Source organism: Oncorhynchus kisutch, unplaced genomic scaffold (genome assembly GCF_002021735.2).
Source record: "Oncorhynchus kisutch isolate 150728-3 unplaced genomic scaffold, Okis_V2 scaffold3571, whole genome shotgun sequence".
NCBI classification, from domain to species: Eukaryota; Metazoa; Chordata; class Actinopteri; order Salmoniformes; family Salmonidae; genus Oncorhynchus; species Oncorhynchus kisutch.
In genome coordinates this window covers 424,484-444,335 of record NW_022265516.1, presented here as the reverse complement: position 1 = coordinate 444,335, position 19,852 = coordinate 424,484, and the positions used below count along the sequence as shown (strand labels likewise).

The window sequence follows — 19,852 nt, the reverse complement described above, 5'->3', positions numbered from 1 at the left end:
GAGCCTTACCCTCTGTAGAGCACTACCCTCTGTAGAGCACTGCCCTCTGTAGAGCATTACCCTCTGTAGAGCACTACCCTCTGTAGAGCATTACCCTCTGTAGAGCATTACCCTCTGTAGAGCACTACCCTCTGTAGAGCATTACCCTCTGTAGAACACTACCATATATAGAGCATTACCCTCTGTAGAGCATTACCCTCTGTAGAGCATCACCCTCTGTAGAGCATTACCCTCTGTAGAGCCTTGCCCTCTGTAGAGCACTACCCTCTGTAGAGCACTACCCTCTGTAGAGCCTTACCCTATGTAGAGCATTACCCTCTGTAGAGCATCGCCCTCTGTAGAGCCTTACCCTCTGTAAAGCACTACCCTCTGTAGAGCACTACCCTCTGTAGAGCATTACCCTCTGTGGAGCATTACCCTCTGTGGAGCATTACCCTCTGTGGAGCATCGCCCTCTGTGGGGCATTGCCCTCTGTAGAGCCTTACCCTCTGTAGAGCACTACCCTCTGTAGAGCATTACCCTCTGTAGAGCCTTACCCTCTGTAGAGCCTTACCCTCTGTAGAGCATTACCCTCTGTAGAGCATTACCCTCTGTAGAGCCTTGTGGTTGGATGCCAAGCTGTTGCCATACCAAGCAGTGATGCAGCCAGTCAAGATGCTCTCTGTGGTGCAGCTGTAGACATTTTTAAGGATGGGTTGTTTTGACTTCCTGGTTGTCCCCAGGTCAGAAGCTACTGGTTGTTTTGACTTCCTGGTTGTCCCCAGGTCAGAAGCTACTGGTTGTTTTGACTTCCTAGTTGTCCCCAGGTCAGAAGCTACTGGTTGTTTTGACTTCCTGGTTGCCCCCAGGTCAGAAGCTACTGGTTGTTTTGACTTCCTGGTTGCCCCCAGGTCAGAAGCTACTGGTTGTTTTGACTTCCTGGTTGACCCCAGGTCAGAAGCTATTGGTTGTTTTGACTTCCTGGTTGTCCCCAGGTCAGAAGCTACTGGTTGTTTTGACTTCCTGGTTGACCCCAGGTCAGAAGCTACTGGTTGTTTTGACTTCCTGGTTGACCCCAGGTCAGAAGCTACTGGATTCCCTGGCAGAGACGTGGGACTTCTTTTCACCATGCTTCAGACTATCTTCCATAATTCCACATCAACATCACTATAAAATATTAACTGCATACGAAGTAAGACATCTGTCATTTTGGGCTGAGTTATGTGCAGTTATCTGGATAATCTCTGTTCTCAGTGGTTAGCATGATGCCAGACCAGACCAGATCATCTCTCAGTGGTAAGCAAGATGTGAGAGCAGATCATCTCTCAGTGGTCAGCAGGATGCCAGACCAGATCATCTCTCAGTGGTTAGCAGGATGCCAGACTAGACCAGATCATCTCTCAGTGGTTAGCAGGATGCCAGACCAGGTCATCTCTCAGTGGTCAGCAGGATGCCAGACCAGATCATCTCTCAGTGGTTAGCAGGATGCCAGACTAGACCAGATCATCTCTCAGTGGTTAGCAGGATGCCAGACCAGATAATCTCTCAGTGGTTAGCAGGATGCCAGACCAGATCATCTCTCAGTGGTTAGCAGGATGCCAGACCAGAGAGAGTGTGATATATTGAGCAGGATGCCAGACCAGATCATCTCTCAGTGGTTAGCAGGATGCCAGACCAGAGAGAGTGTGATATGTTGAGCAGGATGCCAGACCAGATCATCTCTCAGTGGTTAGCAGGATGCCAGACCAGAAAGAGTGTGATATAGTGAGCAGGATGCCAGACCAGAGAGAGTGTGATATAGTGAGCAAGATGCCAGACCAGAGAGAGTGTGGTATAGTGAGCAGGATGCCAGACCAGATCATATCTCAGTGGTTAGCAGGATGCCAGACCAGAGAGAGTGTGATATAGTGAGCAGGATGCCAGACCAGATCATCTCTCAGTGGTTAGCAGGATGCCAGACCAGAGAGAGTGTGATATAGTGAGCAGGATGCCAGACTAGAGAGAGTGTGATATAGTGAGCAGGATGCCAGACCAGAGAGAGTGTGATATAGTGAGCAGGATGCCAGACCAGAGAGAGTGTGATATAGTGAGCAGGATGCCAGACCAGAGAGAGTGTGATATAGTGAGCAGGATGCCAGACCAGAGAGAGTGTGATATAGTGAGCAGGATGCCAGACCAGAGAGAGTGTGATATAGTGAGCAGGATGCCAGACCAGAGAGAGTGTGATATAGTGAGCAGGATGCCAGACCAGAGAGAGTGTGATATAGTGAGCAGGATGCCAGACCAGAGAGAGTGTGATATAGTGAGCAGGATGCCAGACCAGAGAGAGTGTGATATAGTGAGCAGGATGCCAGACCAGAGGGAGTGTGATATAGTGAGCAGGAGAGCGATGTGACAGGAAGCGGACAGAGTGAAGTCAGAAAGGAGACTTCTTCCCATGAGAATAACAGTTACATGTAGTGGAGTTACTGTTAGTCATTTCCATATTAATTCAACATTTACCAATCTTTTTTTGGGGGGGGCAACATCCATATATATGTCATTTTCATTCATGTTAATATATATTAACATTAAGATTCATATGTAAACAGATGTCGACCCCCATCTCAGTGTGTGTGTGTATGCATGCGTCTGTGTCTGTGACTTCTCTGCACAGTTCTCCACTGACATCATTAGAGTGACTGGGTGACCCAGATCTGCTGTCTCCTCTCTGCCAGACGCCAGGAGCCAGGGACAAACTGGAGCACACAGGAGTAGAGTAGTAGAGAGTAGATAGTAGAGAGAGAAACCAGAGAGATGGATAAAGAGACAGAGATGGACAGAGAAAGAGACTGAGGGATGGACAGAGAGAGAGACAGGAAGTGAGATAGATAAAGAGACTGAGGGATAAACAGAGCGAGAGACAGGAAGTAAGGGTGATGGATACAAATGACCTTTACTAGGAGACAGAGGTTTGATGGAGAACACAGGGATGGATAGAAAGAGAGGAGAGAACAGGACCAAGAGAGAAGAGAGAACAGAGAACAGGACCAAGAGAGAGGAGAGAACAGAGAACAGGACCAAGAGAGAAGAGAGAACAGAGAACAGGACCAAGAGAGAGGAGAGAACAGGACCAAGAGAACAGGACCAAGAGAACAGGACCAAGAGAGAGGAGAGAACAGGACCAAGAGAACAGGACCAAGAGAACAGGACCAAAGAGAGGAGAGAACAGGACCAAGAGAGAGGAGAGAACAGGACCAAGAGAGAGGACAGAAACAGAGAACAGGACCAAGAGAGAGGAGAGAACAGAGAACAGGACCAAGAGAGAGGAGAGAACAGAGAACAGGACCAAGAGAGAGGAAGAGAACAGAGAACAGGACCAAGAGAGAGGAGAGAGAACAGGACCAAGAGAGATGAGAGAACAGAGAACAGGACCAAGAGAACAGAGAACATGACAAAGTGAGAGGAGAGAACAGGACCAAGAGAAGAGGAGAGAACAGGACCAAGAGAACAGAGAACATTGAACAGGACCAAGAGAGCGGAGAGAACAGAGAACAGGACCAAGAGAGAGGAGAGAACACGACCAAGAGAGAGGAGAGAACAGGACCAAGAGAACAGAGAAACATGACCAAGAGAACAGGACCAAGAGAGCGGAGAGAACAGAGAACAGGACCAAGAGAGAGGAGAGAACAGGACCAAGAGAACAGAGAACAGGACCAAGAGAGAGGAGAGAACAGGACCAAGAGAACAGGACCAAGAGAGAGGAGAGAACATGACAAAGAGAGAGGAGAGAACAGGACCAAGAGAACAGAGAACAGGACCAAGAGAACAGAGAACAGGACCAAGAGAGAGGAGAGAACAGGACCAAGAGAACAGGACCAAGAGAACATAGAACAGGACCAAGAGAGAGGAGAGAACATGACAAAGAGAGAGGAGAGAACAGGACCAAGAGAGAACAGGACCAAGAGAACAGAGAACAGGACCAAGAGAGCAGAGAGAACAGAGAACAGGACCAAGAGAACAGAGAACAAGAACAGGACCAAGAGAGCAGAGAGAACAGAGAACAGGACCAAGATAGAGGAGAGAACAGGAGAACAGGACCAAGAGAGAACAGAGAACAGGACCAAGAGAGAGGAGACAACAGGACCAAGAGAGAGGAGAGAACAGAGAACAGGACCAAGAGAGCACAGAGAACAGGACCAAGAGAACAGAGAACAGGACCAAGAGAGAGGAGAGAACAGAGAACAGGACCAAGAGAGAGGAGACAACAGGACCAAGAGAGAGGAGAGAACAGAGAACAGGACCAAGAGAGGAGAGAACACGACCAAGAGAGAGGAGAGAACAGGACCAAGAGAACAGAGAACATGACCAAGAGAACAGGACCAAGAGAGCGGAGAGAACAGAGAACAGGACCAAGAGAGAGGAGAGAACAGGACCAAGAGAACAGAGAACAGGACCAAGAGAGAGGAGAGAACAGGACCAAGAGAACAGGACCAAGAGAGAGGAGAGAACATGACAAAGAGAGAGGAGAGAACAGGACCAAGAGAACAGAGAACAGGACCAAGAGAACAGAGAACAGGACCAAGAGAGAGGAGAGAACAGGACCAAGAGAACAGGACCAAGAGAACATAGAACAGGACCAAGAGAGAGGAGAGAACATGACAAAGAGAGAGGAGAGAACAGGACCAAGAGAGAACAGGACCAAGAGAACAGAGAACAGGACCAAGAGAGCAGAGAGAACAGAGAACAGGACCAAGAGAACAGAGAACAAGAACAGGACCAAGAGAGCAGAGAGAACAGAGAACAGGACCAAGATAGAGGAGAGAACAGAGAACAGGACCAAGAGAGAACAGAGAACAGGACCAAGAGAGAGGAGACAACAGGACCAAGAGAGAGGAGAGAACAGAGAACAGGACCAAGAGAGCACAGAGAACAGGACCAAGAGAACAGAGAACAGGACCAAGAGAGAGGAGAGAACAGAGAACAGGACCAAGAGAGAGGAGACAACAGGACCAAGAGAGAGGAGAGAACAGGACCAAGAGAGAGGAGAGAACAGGACCAAGAGAACAGGACCAAGAGAGGAGAGAACAGGACCAGGAGAGAACAGGACCAAGAGAGAACAGAGAACAGGACCAAGAGAACAGAGAACATGACCAAGATACCAGAGAACCGGACCAAGAGAGGAGAGAGGAGAGAAGGGCTACTCTGTCTATCTGTCTCTCTCCCTTTCCCCCTCCCTCTTTCTCATTACTCTGTGGTACAGCTTGGGTGACACCTTACACTGCAGACACCATTCTATCTAAGTGGCCTGTATTGCTCACTGGGCCACATCTGCTACTGATTAAAGTGTCCAGAGGGCACACAGACAAAGGATCAGTTTGTTTTGACAAGGGAAGAATGTACGTTTTGTTGAAGTTTTGTTCCCATACCCCAATGGCAATGGATCTCTCTCTCTCTCTCTCACTTTGTCTCTCTCTCCTCTCTCTCTCGCTCTCTCATCTCCCTCTCTCTCTCCTCTCCTCTCTGTCTCTCTCTCTCTCTGTCTCCTATTCTCTTCTCTCTCTCCTCTTTTCCTCTCTCTGTCTCTCTCTCTCTGTCTCTCTGTATCTCTCTCTCTCTCCTCTCTCTCTTCTCTCTCCTCTGTGTCTGTGTCTGTCTCTCTCCCTCTCTCTCTCTCTCTCTGTCTCTGTCTCTCTGTATCTCTCTCTCTCTCTCCTCTCTCTCTTCTCTCTCCTCTGTGTCTGTCTGTCTCTCTCTCTCCCTCTCTCTCTCTCTCCCTCTCTCTGTATCTCTCTCTCTCTCTCTGTATCTCTCTCTCTCTCTCCCTCTCTCTGTATCTCTCTCTCTGTATCTCTCTCTGTATCTCTCTCTCTGTATCTCTCTCTCGCTCTCTGTATCTCTCTCTCTGTATCTCTCTCTCTCTCTCTCTCTCTCATTATTCTTTGTTGTAACAGTTTTCATCTGTGAACAATTTCTCTCCTTTTTACTTGTTTTGCATTGATGTCATTACTCCAGTCAATGCATTGATGTGGTGGTTGTCAAACTCTGGTTAGCTAGATGTTTTGTGTTGTGGTTGAGTGAGTCAATGTATTATCGGAAGACAGTCTCCCTTCACCAATGTTTTGTTCCTTTTCAGGTTTCATGACAAAATAGTTCTGGTAAAGAAGTTGTTCTGGAAAGGATTTGGGTAAATGAAGTCCCAAACAAGCAAACTAGTTCCAGATCTCCCCATAATAGGTATTTAGTGTCATTAGCGAACACTCAGTCTGGGACTGTCTCTCCTCTGATATACAGTTAGTTAGTTACTGTCTCTCCTCTGACAGACAGTTAGTTACTGTCTCTCCTCTGACAGACAGTTAGTTACTGTCTCTCCTCTGACAGACAGTTAGTTACTGTCTCTCCTCTGATAGACAGTTAGTTACTGTCTCTCCTCTGACAGACAGTTAGTTACTGTCTCTCCTCTGACAGACAGTTAGTTACTGTCTCTCCTCTGACAGACAGTTAGTTACTGTCTCTCCTCTGACAGACAGTTAGTTACTGTCTCTCTTCTGACAGACAGTTAGTTACTGTCTCTCCTCTGACAGACAGTTAGTTACTGTCTCTCCTCTGATATACAGTTAGTTACTGTCTCTCTTCTGACAGACAGTTAGTTACTGTCTCTCCTCTGACAGACAGTTAGTTACTGTCTCTCCTCTGATATACAGTTAGTTACTGTCTCTCCTCTGACAGACAGTTACTGTCTCTCTTCTGACAGACAGTTAGTTACTGTCTCTCCTCTGACAGACAGTTAGTTACTGTCTCTCCTCTGATATACAGTTAGTTACTGTCTCTCTTCTGACAGACAGTTAGTTACTGTCTCTCTTCTGACAGACAGTTAGTTACTGTCTCTCCTCTGACAGACAGTTAGTTACTGTCTCTCCTCTGACAGACAGTTAGTTACTGTCTCTCCTCTGATATACAGTTAGTTACTGTCTCTCCTCTGACAGACAGTTACTGTCTCTCTTCTGACAGACAGTTAGTTACTGTCTCTCCTCTGACAGACAGTTAGTTACTGTCTCTCCTCTGATATACAGTTAGTTACTGTCTCTCTTCTGACAGACAGTTAGTTACTGTCTCTCTTCTGACAGACAGTTAGTTACTGTCTCTCTTCTGACAGACAGTTAGTTACTGTCCTCTGATATACAGTTAGTTAGTTAGTTACTGTCTCTCCTCTGACAGTTAGTTACTGTCTCTCCTCTGACAGACAGTTAGTTACTGTCTCTCCTCTGACAGACAGTTACTGTCTCTCCTCTGACAGACAGTTAGTTACTGTCCTCTGATATACAGTTAGTTACTGTCCTCTGACAGACAGTTAGTTACTGTCTCTCCTCTGATATAGTTACTCAGTTACTTTCCTCCAGCTCAGTATTTACTCAGTGTTTTCTGCATGCTCTTACCCTGACCCCTTTCTTTCTGTTCTATCCTAAACAACAAACACAGAGCCCTCTAATGGACAATGTATTTCCTCAGAAACTAAGATTTCAATAGACTCAAATATGGATATGATTTGAGGACAGATTTATTTTAGGTGGTTGACAAATGATAAGCTCTGATTTTTGAGTGTACAGCAGGTGTGGTGTCCTGTGGGAGTCTCACTGTGTGTGTGTGTGTTCCAGGGTGTCCATGAGTCTAAAGGAGTGACTGAGGACTAACTGTGATGTGTGTGTGTTCCAGGGTGTCCATGAGTCTAAAGGAGTCACTGAGGACTAACTGTGACGTGTGTGTGTTCCAGGGTGTCCATGAGTCTAAAGGAGTGACTGAGGACTAACTGTGATGTGTGTGTTCCAGGGTGTCCATGAGTCTAAAGGAGTGACTGAGGAGTACCTGCGTCTGGAAGCTTTGGTTCAGAAGGTGGTGTCTCCATACCTGGGAACCCACGGCCTCTACTCCAACGACGGATCCTCAATGCAATACTCCTCCTGCGTACTGGGTAGTTAGACTGATACTCATACAGCTAAATGATTTAGATTTCATCAGGCATGATTTTTACTCTGTTTACATCTGTTCAGCTGTTGTGCTGTTAGTTTCCTGTGTTATACGGGTCTAGACGGCCTCAACGTCTGTCTCGTTTTCACTTCTTCACATCCCATCTTTCTCCCTCTCTCTCTCTCTCTCCCTCCCTCCATCCCACCACTTCTTTCTCTCCTTCACTCACCCCTCTTCACCCCTCCTCCTATCCTCATCCCTCTTCACCCCTCCTATCCTCAACCCTCTTCACCCCTCCTCTTCATCCCTCTTCACCCCTCCTCCTATCCTCATCCCTCTTCACCCCTCCTCCTATCCTTATGCCTCTTCACTCCTCCTCCTATCCTCATCCCTCTTCACTCCTCCTCCTATCCTCAACCCTCTTCACTCCTCCTCCTATCCTCATCCCTCTTCACCCCTCCTCCTATCCTCATCCCTCTTCACCCCTCCTCCTATCCTCATCCCTCTTCACCCCTCCTCCTATCCTCATCCCTCTTCACCCCTCCTCCTATCCTCATCCCTCTTCACCCCTCCTCCTATCCTCATCCCTCTTCACCCCTCCTCCTATCCTCATCCCTTTTCACCCCTCCTCCTATCCTCATCCCTCTTCACCCCTCCTCCTATCCTCATCCCTCTTCACTCCTCCTCATCCCTCTTCATCCCTCTTCACTCCTCCTCATCCCTCTTCACCCCTCCTCCTATCCTCATGCCTCTTCACTCCTCCTCCTATCCTCATCCCCTTCACTCCTCCTCCTATCCTCATCCCTCTTCACCCCTCCTCCTATCCTCATGCCTCTTCACTCCTCCTCCTATCCTCATCCCCTTCACTCCTCCTCCTATCCTCATCCCCTTCACTCCTCCTCCTATCCTCATGCCTCTTCACTCCTCCTCCTATCCTCATCCCCTTCACTCCTCCTCCTATCCTCACCCCTCCTCCTATCCTCATCCCTCTTCACCCCTCCTCCTATCCTCATCCCTCTTCACTCCTCCTCATCCCTCTTCACCCCTCCTCCTATCCTCATCCCTCTTCACCCCTCCTCCTATCCTCTCTCCAGAAAAGCGTCTGCAGCGGTGCTGGCCCAAGTCAGGCGACGCCCCCGTGAAGAACCTGGTGATGCGCTCCAAGTCCTACAACGTGCCCATGTTGACGCCTGTGGTGGAGTATGATACCGAGACAGGCTCCGTGAGCAGCATGGGCATCCGCCGCCATTCTGTCTGCGAGATGACTTCCTGTCTGGAAGAAGGCGCCATCAACGACATCAGCACCACTTCCTCCCTGGCCTCCGCGGCCCAGCCGGGCCTCTCCTCCCTGGAGCAGGAGCTCAGCCTGACAGGGGTTGTTTGTGGTGGAAGTCTGGATCTCTGTGGGTCTGTGGGGTCTGAGTCTTTGGGGTCCCTACTCCAGCCCTCCATCTTTCAGGGCTCTCACTCCCCAGGACCCTTCCTCCACGGCGGGGGGGAGTCGACGGTGTCCCCCTCTGTTCTGTGTCAGGTCCACTCTGGCTCAGAGACGGGGTCGATCCCCAGCTGTTCCTCCAGCCCGGAGACAGTGGTAGATCAGATACTGGACTCTATGGACTCTGACCCTGATGGCATCTTCATAGACTTCTCCCTCCACAGCTGCTCAGACTCTTCATCCTCTGATTACAGCAGGGAGAGTGGTAGACAGAGTGTGGTGTAATTTGGGGTTTTCTGGTAACTAATCAGTTGGATGATCTTGTGATTGCCTGCTTATTCACTACTGATTTCTGGAAAATCTGTGACTAGTGAGAAAGTGTCTGGAGATTTGCAGCCCTAGAGGTCTGATGAATCTCAAGGGATTATCACACGTACTGACACCATCTGTACTCCACTCACACCGTCGTCTGGAAAAACACACCGCTCTTTCTGGGGTCTATTTTTCATGGAATATTTCTACAGTAAAATCATTTTTATTAAAAAAATGTTTTGCTTCATTTTGAGGATAAACTGTATTTCTTTGTGTTTGTATTGCTGATGCTCAGTGACTCAGACAACTAACAGTCTGAGGTGTCTCTTCAGGTCTTGTGGAAGGAAACAGTCTGAGGTGTCTCTTCAGGTATTGTGGAAGGAAACAGTCTGAGGTGTCTCTTCAGGTATTGTGGAAGGAAACAGTCTGAGGTGTCTCTTCAGGTATTGTGGAAAGGAAACAGTGGAAAGGAGAAGAGATCAATCAGACCTAGCTGAGCTCTCTGGGATGACCCCACACCTGGGTGACCAGAGGTCATGAGTTCATTGCTTTCTCAACATGTCTCTTGTTCAAGAGGCAGTGCTGGGGAGAGGAGATAAGATAGTGTTCACATGTCTTCATTTTAAGCAGTAGGTATCATGTAGGCCTGGGTGATATTTCTGCCACAGTAATCTGTGGCTGGGCCTTTGTTTCTGCTTCAACATCGCCACCATGTGGACGGGATGTGCAAGTGCCTGCTGCGCCAGAGTCGAATCCACAAAGAGATGTGTTTTGGAATGTGAAGGATCTGGTGGCTCAGTGGTAAGGATCTCACCCCATAAGCATGGGGTCGTAGGGTATGATTCCTGACAAAGCCTGGAGGACTGTGACAACTGCTGGAGGTTTCCCCTCCTGTGAACAGCAGCAGTTATGGGGGAAAACCTCTGGGAAAAGTAGACCTGTAGGTTTTAAAAAAAGATCCATTTGAAAATGAAGGGTCTACTTTCTCAGAGGTTTATGACCACAACACATCCTGATCCAGAGCTGTGACTTGAACCTACAACCCTGAACATATGGGGTGAGATCTTTACACCAGAGCCCCAGACTCCTTCACACCTCTAAACTGTTTTCTTTGTCATTTTCACATTGAGAATTGCTGAAATGACCAATAACTCAAACCTAAGATTTGAACCCATAACCTCTATGGTTGAAGGTAGGAAATGAACCTGAAAGCCACAGACTCTCACACTTCTAGCTCTTCTTACCACGATCTAAATAGCTAAACACATGCCTTCTCTCAACTAATGATTTACTAAGATCGTTTGTATTCTAAATGAACTTGTATGACACAGCCATGTACAATTTATGGCGTTGGTTTTATGATTTTCTAAAAACAATGACACGTTCAAATGTATTGCCATTAATTATTGTAGCATTTGATGGACAAGTCATTCTGATTTGATCTCATGATTATGTCAAACGGAACCTCAACTCAAACTTGACATTTAATGCAGAATTTTTGTTGGTCTGTTCAAGATTCTGGGCTTGATTCAATCCCGTAGTGCTGAAAATCTGCTGTACAGTGTGATTGAAATTGTCACCTGAACCCTTCGGAAAGTATTCAGACCCCTTGACTTTTTCCAAATGTTCTTCAGTTACAACTTTATTCTAAAATGTATTTGTTTTTTTTTCCCCTCATCAATTCACACACAATACCCCCATAGTGACATCACAATACCCCCATAGTGACATCACAATACCCCCATAGTGACAAAGCAAAAACCGTTAATTTTTTTTGAATGACAAATAAAAAATGACATTTCCATTAGTATTCAGACCCTTTACTCAGTACTTTGTTGAAGCATCTTTGGCAGCGATTACAGCATAGAGTCTTCTTGGGTATGACGATACAAGCTTGGTACACCTGTATTTGGGGACCTTCTCCCATTCTTTTCTGCTTGAGAGGACCTGCAATGCCAGGTTGGGGAGCATTGCTGCAAAAACTATTTTCAGGTCTCTCCAGAGATGTTTGATTTTATTTAACCAGGAAAAGCCCATTGAGACCCAGAGTCTCTTTTTCAAGGGAAAGCTGGCCAAGAAGTCAGCATCAATACATTACATAATTCAAACATACAACAACATGATCCAGCCTAAAAAAAGCATTTACACTCCTCCGTAACATTCTCCCAATATGTTAAATTCATTCAGTGGCACTAACATATCTAGATGAAGCACGGATTGTAGATTATTCCATGATGTTCAATCGGGTTCAAGTCTGGGCTCTGGCTGGGCCACACAAGGACATTCAGAGACTTGTCCCTAAGCCACTACTGCGTTGTCTTGGCTGTGTGCTTAGGGTCGTTGTCCTGTTGGAAGGTGAACCTTGGCCCCAGTCTGATGTCCTGAGCGCGCTGGAGCAGATTTTCATCAAGGATCTCTCTGTACTTTGCTCTGTTCATCTTTCCCTCGATCCTGACTCGTCTCCCAGTCCCTGTCACTGAAAAACATCCCCACAGCATGATGCTGCCACCACCATGCTTCACCGTAGGGATGGTGCCAGGTTTCCTCCAGACGTGACGCTTGGCATTCAGGCCAAAGAGTTCCATCTTGGTTTCATCAGACCAGATAATCTTCTTTCTCATGGTCTTTAGGACTAACTTCTTGTTTCTCATGGTCTGAGTCCTTTTGGCAAACTCCAAGCGGGCTGTCATGTGTCTTTATACTGAGTAGTGGCTTCCATCTGGCCACTCTACCATAAAGGTCTGATTGGTGGAGTGCTGCAGAGATGGTTGTCCTTCTGGAAAGTTCTTCCATCTCCACAGAGGAACTCTGGAGCTGTCAGAATGACCATCAGGTTCTTGGTCACCTCCCTGACCAAGGCCCTTCTCCCCCGATTGCTCAGTTTTGACGGGCGGCCAGCTCTAGGAAGAGTCTTGGTGGTTCCAAAATTCTTCCATTTAAGAATGATGGAGGCCACTGTGTTCTTGGGGACCTTCAATGCTGCATACATTTTTTGGTACCCTTCCCCAGATCTCGACACAATCCTGTCTCTGAGCTCTACGGACAATTACTTCAACCTCATGGCTTGGTTTTTGCTCTGACATGCACTGTCAACTGTGGGACCTTTATATAGACAGCTGTGTGCCTTTCCAAATCATGTCCAATCAATTGAATTTACCACAGGTGGACTCCAATCAAGTTGTAGAAACATCTCAAGGATGATCAATGGAAACAGGATGCACCTGAGCTCAATTTCAAGTCTCATAGCAAATGCTCTGAATACTTATGTAAATAAACTTGTATTTTACTTTTATAAATTAGCACAAAAAAAGCCTGTTTTGATTCGTCATTATGGGGTATTGTGTGTAGATTGCTGAGGAATTGTTAAAAAATATATATATTTTAGAATAAGGCTGTAATGTGACAAAATGTGGAAAATGTCAAGGGGACTGAATACTTTCTGAAGGCACCATCACATTGCCTAAATAGCAAGTTTCACACTTGATTTTTCTAAAGGTAAAATTTCTATACAGATTTTAATTAAGATGAGTAACTTTCTACAGCTCTTTTCTTTTTGTTCCCATGGGTCCTGTTCAGGTTGATGTGGAAACTTCAAGTCTTGTGAAAGGAAACAGTAGAGGTGTCTCTTCAAGTCTTGGGTATCCAGGCTGATGGGTATCCAGATAGACATTGGTTCTGTTCAGGCTGATGTGTGTCCAGATAGACATTGGTCCTGTTCAGGCTGATTGCTGATGTGTGTCCAGATAGACATTGGTTCTGTTCAGGCTGATGTGTATCCAGATGGACATTGGTTCTGTTCAGGCTGATGTGTGTCCGGATAGACATTGGTCCTGTTCAGGCTGATGGGTATCCAGATAGACATTGGTTCTGTTCAGGCTGATGTGTGTCCAGATAGACATTGGTCCTGTTCAGGCTGATGTGTGTCCAGATAGACATTGGTCCTGTTCAGGCTGATGTGTATCTAGATAGACATTGGTTCTGTTCAGGCTGATTGCTGATGTGTGTCCAGATAGACATTGGTTCTGTTCAGGCTGATGTGTATCCAGATAGACATTGGTTCTGTTCAGGCTGATTGCTGTGTGTCCAGATAGACATTGGTTCTGTTCAGGCTGATTGCTGATGTGTATCCAGATAGACATTGGTTCTGTTCAGGCTGATTGCTGATGTGTATCCAGATAGACATTGGTTCTGTTCAGGCTGATGTGTGTCCAGATAGACATTGGTTCTGTTCAGGCTGATGTGTATCCAGATAGACATTGGTTCTGTTCAGGCTGATTGCTGATGTGTATCCAGATAGACATTGGTTCTGTTCAGGCTGATTGCTGATGTGTATCCAGATAGACATTGGTTCTGTTCAGGCTGATTGCTGATGTGTATCCAGATAGACATTGGTTCTGTTCAGGCTGATGTGTATCCAGATAGACATTGGTTCGGTTCAGGCTGATGTGTATCCAGATAGACATTGGTTCGGTTCAGGCTGATGTGTATCCAGATAGACATTGGTTCTGTTCAGGCTGATTGCTGATGTGTGTCCAGATAGACATTGGTTCTGTTCAGGCTGATTGCTGATGTGTATCCAGACAGACATTGGTTCTGTTCAGGCTGATTGCTGATGTGTATCCAGACAGACATTGGTTCTGTTCAGGCTGATTGCTGATGTGTATCCAGACAGACATTGGTTCTGTTCAGGCTGATTGCTGATGTGTATCCAGACAGACATTGGTTCTGTTCAGGCTGATTGCTGATGTGTATCCAGACAGACATTGGTTCTGTTCAGGCTGATTGCTGATGTGTATCCAGACAGACATTGGTTCTGTTCAGGCTGATTGCTGATGTGTGTCCAGATAGACATTGGTTCTGTTCAGGCTGATTGCTGATGTGTATCCAGATAGACATTGGTTCTGTTCAGGCTGATTGCTGATGTGTATCCAGACAGACATTATTTACATGTCAGTTTATTTCAATGATGATTCCCATCAAGAGATACGATCGCTTGTTTTGATCGAGTGTCTCTACAAGGGGTGGTATGTATGAAGAAATGTAACGTCTATGAAATAGGTTTTCAGTGAAGAAAGTGATTTGCATCCTAAATGGCACCATATTCCCTACGTAGTGCACTTCTTTTGAACAGGACCCATAGGGACCCATTAAAAGTAGTGCACTATATAGGGAATAGGTATTGGTACACAGCCATGATGAAATGTAGGAATCTAAACTGTTGTTTTGCTCATATGATGTACGAAGGAAGAAACTAGAAGTTGAGTGAGTGACACAAAAATGTCCATTTTTATTTTCCTTATAAACACCTAGAACTGAGGAAACAGACCAGCTCACTAAAAGTTGTTTTTCTTCTCTTCAACATAAATATGCAGACTTCCTTTGAAAACGGAATCACAACGCAAAAACAAGTGTGCGTCGGAAATGTCACCCTATTCCCTACGTAGTGCACTACTTTTGACCAGGGCTCTGGTGCACTAGGGATCAGGATGGCATTTCAGACAGGTTCAGAGTCATTTTCTAAATACATTTTTTCAGACTCAAGTGACTGCAAATTGTGTCTTTTCTCTCGCAACCACAAAAACACGAGGGACAATCTTCACAACAACAAGATGAAGCAACACCATGTTTTCTGAAAGCATTTCCAATAATATGAAACCGAAACAGTTATTTTGTGTTAATAAATACAGTTGTATCCAGTAAATAAAAAGCACTTTGGTCATCTTCACACAGACTGAGCCTCGCCAAATGGTACCAAGCAATAACAACTACAATGGTGTGTGTCACATTGTTTCTATACACTAATTTAAAGTGCCGAACGGTAGCGACGAACATCGACTGTGTGGAACAGCGACTAAGACCTGGGACCTCTTTGTTCCAACTATAATACAAACACGGTGTGTGTTGAGCTACGAGTTATTGCTTGAAATTACAGTCTAACCATTGAATTAACTCAAATGCGCTGTGAGAAAACCATGCAACGTAAAACAGTAGACAAGGGAAGGAGGGCGAGAGAAAGCACCATGTTGATGAGGTTGTGATGACGGCTGCAACGTAAAACAGTAGACAAGGGAAGGAGGGCGAGAGAAAGCAACATGTTGACGAGGTTGTGATGACGGCTGCAACGTAAAACAGTAGACAAGGGAAGGAGGGCGAGAGACAGCAACATGTTGACGAGGTTGTGATGACGGCTGCAACGTAAAACAGTAGACAAGGGAAGGAGGGCGAGAGAAAGCAACATGTTGACGAGGTTGTGATGACGGCTGCAACGTAAAACAGTAGACAAGGGAAGGAGGGCGAGAGAAAGCAACATGTTGATGAGGTTGTGATGACGGCTGCAACGTAAAACAGTAGACAAGGGAAGGAGGGCGAGAGAAAGCAACATGTTGATGAGGTTGTGATGACGGCTGCAACGTAAAACAGTAGACAAGGGAAGGAGGGCGAGAGAAAGCAACATGTTGACGAGGTTGTGTTGACGGGTGCAACGTAAAACAGTAGACAAGGGAAGGAGGGCGAGAGAAAGCAACATGTTGACGAGGTTGTGATGACGGCTGCAACGTAAAACAGTAGACAAGGGAAGGAGGGCGAGAGAAAGCAACATGTTGACGAGGTTGTGATGACGGCTGCAACGTAAAACAGTAGACAAGGGAAGGAGGGCGAGAGAAAGCAACATGTTGACGAGGTTGTGATGACGGCTGCAACGTAAAACAGTAGACAAGGGAAGGAGGGCGAGAGAAAGCAACATGTTGACGAGGTTGTGATGACGGCTGCAACGTAAAACAGTAGACAAGGGAAGGAGGGCGAGAGAAAGCAACATGTTGACGAGGTTGTGTTGACGGCTGCAACGTAAAACAGTAGACAAGGGAAGGAGGGCGAGAGAAAGCAACATGTTGACGAGGTTGTGATGACGGCTGCAACGTAAAACAGTAGACAAGGGAAGGAGGGCGAGAGAAAGCAACATGTTGACGAGGTTGTGATGACGGCAGCAACGTAAAACAGTAGACAAGGGAAGGAGGGCGAGAGAAAGCAACATGTTGACGAGGTTGTGATGACGGCTCACAGGCCTGAATAGCAGTATTTCAACCAGACTGCACACGTCACTGTGTCTGGTTTACAAAATAGGGTTGGGAGTACAGAAGCCAATACTGAATGGTATCACCATAAAAGGTCGCGACCCCACTCCCTCAGGGTCTCAGTATGTAAGAAACACATTTCCATTACAGACTTGTACAAGTGTGTACCAGGACAAACATAAACACCTCCCCCCAAATGATCATTATACGAGTAACATAGTTAACAATGTTCAGTCACACACCGTTTAGCTAGCGGGCCTGGATGTCTCAATTTCACATACAGAATACTAACCCAGATATGTTGGCTAGGTTTACATATTCCCATCTACCCAGTACAGTACTGTACCTCCCATCCAGCCAGTACAGTATATCCCTTCTAGCCAATACAGTACAGTACCTCCCATCTAGCCAGTACAGTACCTCCCATCTAGCCAATACAGTGCAGTACCTCCCATCTAGCCAGTACAGTACCTCCCATCTAGCCAGTACAGTAATGTACCTCCCATCTACCCAGTACAGTACTGTACCTCCCATCTACCCAGTACAGTACAGTACCTCCCATCCACACAGTACAGTACAGTACCTCCCATCCACACAGTACAGTACCTCCCATCCACACAGTACAGTACCTCCCATCCACCCAGTACAGTACAGTACCTCTCATCTAGCCAGTACAGTACATCCCATCCAGCCAGTACAGTACATCCCATCCAGCCAGTACAGTACCTACCATCTAGCCAGTACAGTACCTACCATCTAGCCAGTACAGTACATATTCTAGCCAATACAGTACAGTACCTCCCATCTAGCCAGTACAGTACATATTCTAGCCAATACAGTACCTACCATCTAGCCAGTAAAGTACATCTTCTAGCCAATACAGTACAGTACCTCCCATCTAGCCAGTACAGTACAGTCCACCCATCTACCCAGTACAGTACCTCCCATCCAGCCAGTACAGTACCTCCCGTCTAGCCAATAAAGTACAGTACATCCCATCTAGCCAGTACAGTACCTCTTCTAGCCAACAGTACAGTACCTCCCATCTAGCCAGTACAGTACCTCCCATCTAGCCAGTACAGTACCTCCCATCTAGCCAGTACAGTACCTCCCATCTAGCCAGTACAGTACCTCCCATCCAGCCAGGACAGTACCTCCCATCTATCCAATACAGTACAGTACCTCCCATCTAGCCAGTACAGTACCTCCCATCCAGCCAGGACAGTACCTCCCATCTATCCAATACAGTACAGTACCTCCCATCTAGCCAGTACAGTACCTCCCATCTAGCCAGTACAGTACCTCCCATCTAGCCAGTACAGTACCTCCCATCCAGCCAGGACAGTACAGTACCTCCCATCTAGCCAGTACAGTACAGTACCTCCCATCTAGCCAGTACAGTACCTCCCATCCAGCCAGGACAGTACAGTACCTCCCATCTAGCCAGTACAGTACCTCCCATCCAGCCAGGACAGTACCTACCATCTATCCAATACAGTACAGTACCTCCCATCTAGCCAGTACAGTACCTCCCATCTAGCCAGTACAGTACCTCCCATCTAGCCAGTACAGTACAGTACCTCCCATCTAGCCAGTACAGTACCTCCCATCTAGCCAGGACAGTACAGTACCTCCCATCTAGCCAGTACAGTACAGTACCTCCCATCCAGCCAGGACAGTACAGTACCTCCCATCCAGCCAGGACAGTACAGTACATCCCATCTAGCCAGTACAGTACCTCCCATCTAGCCAGTACAGTACCTCACCTATTTTCTCACCAATCATTTGAGTGATGTGTTGTGTTTTATCCTGCCTCTATCTCTCCACTACAGCCGTCACTTAGCTTATCATTAGAAACGCCAAACACACAGAAACATTGTTCATCTATTCTGAACTTTGGTGTACTGTTGTTGTCGTCAAAAGCAACAACAAAAAAGCCTACATGGAATTGACCAGAAAGTACAACCTGTTTGTGTGTATGTAGGCTTTAAAACACATTATTATTATTATTATTACAGTCCGTCTATGATCGGAAACAACTACTCGTTGCAGTTCTCACAGTGAAATGACTGTGTTTCTGTCACAGTCAACAAACTAAACAGCTGCATTATAATGCACATTGTCCTTACTAGTCTGAAGGGATGGAACTCTTTTACCTTTTTAACTGAATTGTCATCTTGCTGTGTGTGTTTTGATCCCATCCCTCTGAGAACACAAAACCTTGTATAGCTTAAAATAACATTTTGTAACTTTTTCAACAACAACAAAAATTAAAAAATACTGAAAGGGTAAAATAAATATATCTTGAATTGCACAAGTGAAATGTAAGCACTCCGTTATTCTGAGAATGGGGCTGTTTGTCCGTCAGACCATAGTTACAGGGAAGCCCAGTCAGTCCGTGAGCGAAAGGACAACAGCGCCCCTGTGTGGTGAGAGAATGTATCACATCTTCCAGAGCCAGCTGTGACCTGATCAGCTTACTGTCATGATTTGATCTTCCAGAGCTGAGGACAGAAACGTGTGGTAAGTTCTTCCTTCATACTGATGTCTACACACTCAACAAATCTACTCCATTTCAAATAAACTGGTGTATAAGTACTAGTACCACACACACACACACACACACACACACACACACACACACACACGTGTTACCTTCAGGTTGAAGCCCAGTAGGTCACTGATGACCCCAGACACAGCAGACAGGATGACCACCTGGGTGATGTTGTAGAGCAGAGGGTTCATCGTCAGACCATACAGCCTGAACGGAGCATCCAACTCCTGGGGAGTGAGAGGAGGTAGGAGGGGGAGAAATGGAGGGGGAGATGGAGAGATTAATAATGGAGATAAGATGAGAAAGAGAGAGAGAACCAATAGAGATGGAGCTTGCCGTACCTTCAATAGCTTGGTGGCCAGCTTCAGTACGTTGTTGACCAATGTCAAATCCTCCTTCTTGTTTGGTTTCTTCTCCATCTTCAGGTACAGATTAATCTGGTGAAAACAGTTAGTCAATAGAAGTTGAGCCTTAAAGGAAATATCCTCCAAACCACTCATTCCTTTCATTTACAGTGTTAAATAACACTAACATGTGAGAATATTATTGTGAATCAAT

The 19,852-nt window shown here is 46.3% G+C and overlaps 3 protein-coding genes across 34 annotated transcripts in view; 1 reads left to right on the top strand and 2 right to left on the bottom strand.

The window, feature by feature from the left end:
- The window catches only part of LOC116371709 (proline-rich protein 5-like), a 33,730-nt gene extending 22,256 nt beyond the window's left edge, over positions 1-11,474 (top strand). Inside the window, 2 exon segments of the mRNA XM_031820681.1 lie at positions 7,786-7,927; positions 9,018-11,474. Of these exon segments, the coding sequence (XP_031676541.1) occupies positions 7,786-7,927; positions 9,018-9,643 (768 nt within the window). The 3' untranslated portion in view covers positions 9,644-11,474.
- A 3,454-nt stretch (positions 11,475-14,928) lies between these two features.
- Positions 14,929-17,990, bottom strand: LOC116371710 (uncharacterized). The gene is made up of 2 exons (XM_031820682.1): positions 16,699-17,990; positions 14,929-16,626 (listed from the first exon to the last, which is right to left on the bottom strand). Coding segments are annotated over exons 1-2 (1,008 nt in total). The 5' UTR covers positions 16,701-17,990; the 3' UTR covers positions 14,929-15,620.
- Positions 14,929-19,852, bottom strand: part of LOC109885278 (putative homeodomain transcription factor 2) — a 105,498-nt gene continuing 100,574 nt past the window's right edge. For 12 of the 32 annotated variants that reach the window (XM_031820645.1, XM_031820670.1, XM_031820668.1 and 9 more), the window contains 4 exons: positions 19,636-19,731; positions 19,396-19,521; positions 18,474-19,244; positions 14,929-17,945 (listed from right to left, as the gene is read on the bottom strand). In XM_031820645.1, the coding sequence (XP_031676505.1) occupies positions 19,224-19,244; positions 19,396-19,521; positions 19,636-19,731 (243 nt within the window). In that variant the 3' untranslated portion in view covers positions 14,929-17,945; positions 18,474-19,223. Of the gene's footprint in view, positions 17,946-18,312; positions 18,344-18,366; positions 19,245-19,395; positions 19,522-19,635; positions 19,732-19,852 lie in introns of those variants that run through there. The other 20 variants (XM_031820648.1, XM_031820666.1, XM_031820678.1 and 17 more) reach the window with 16 other exon arrangements.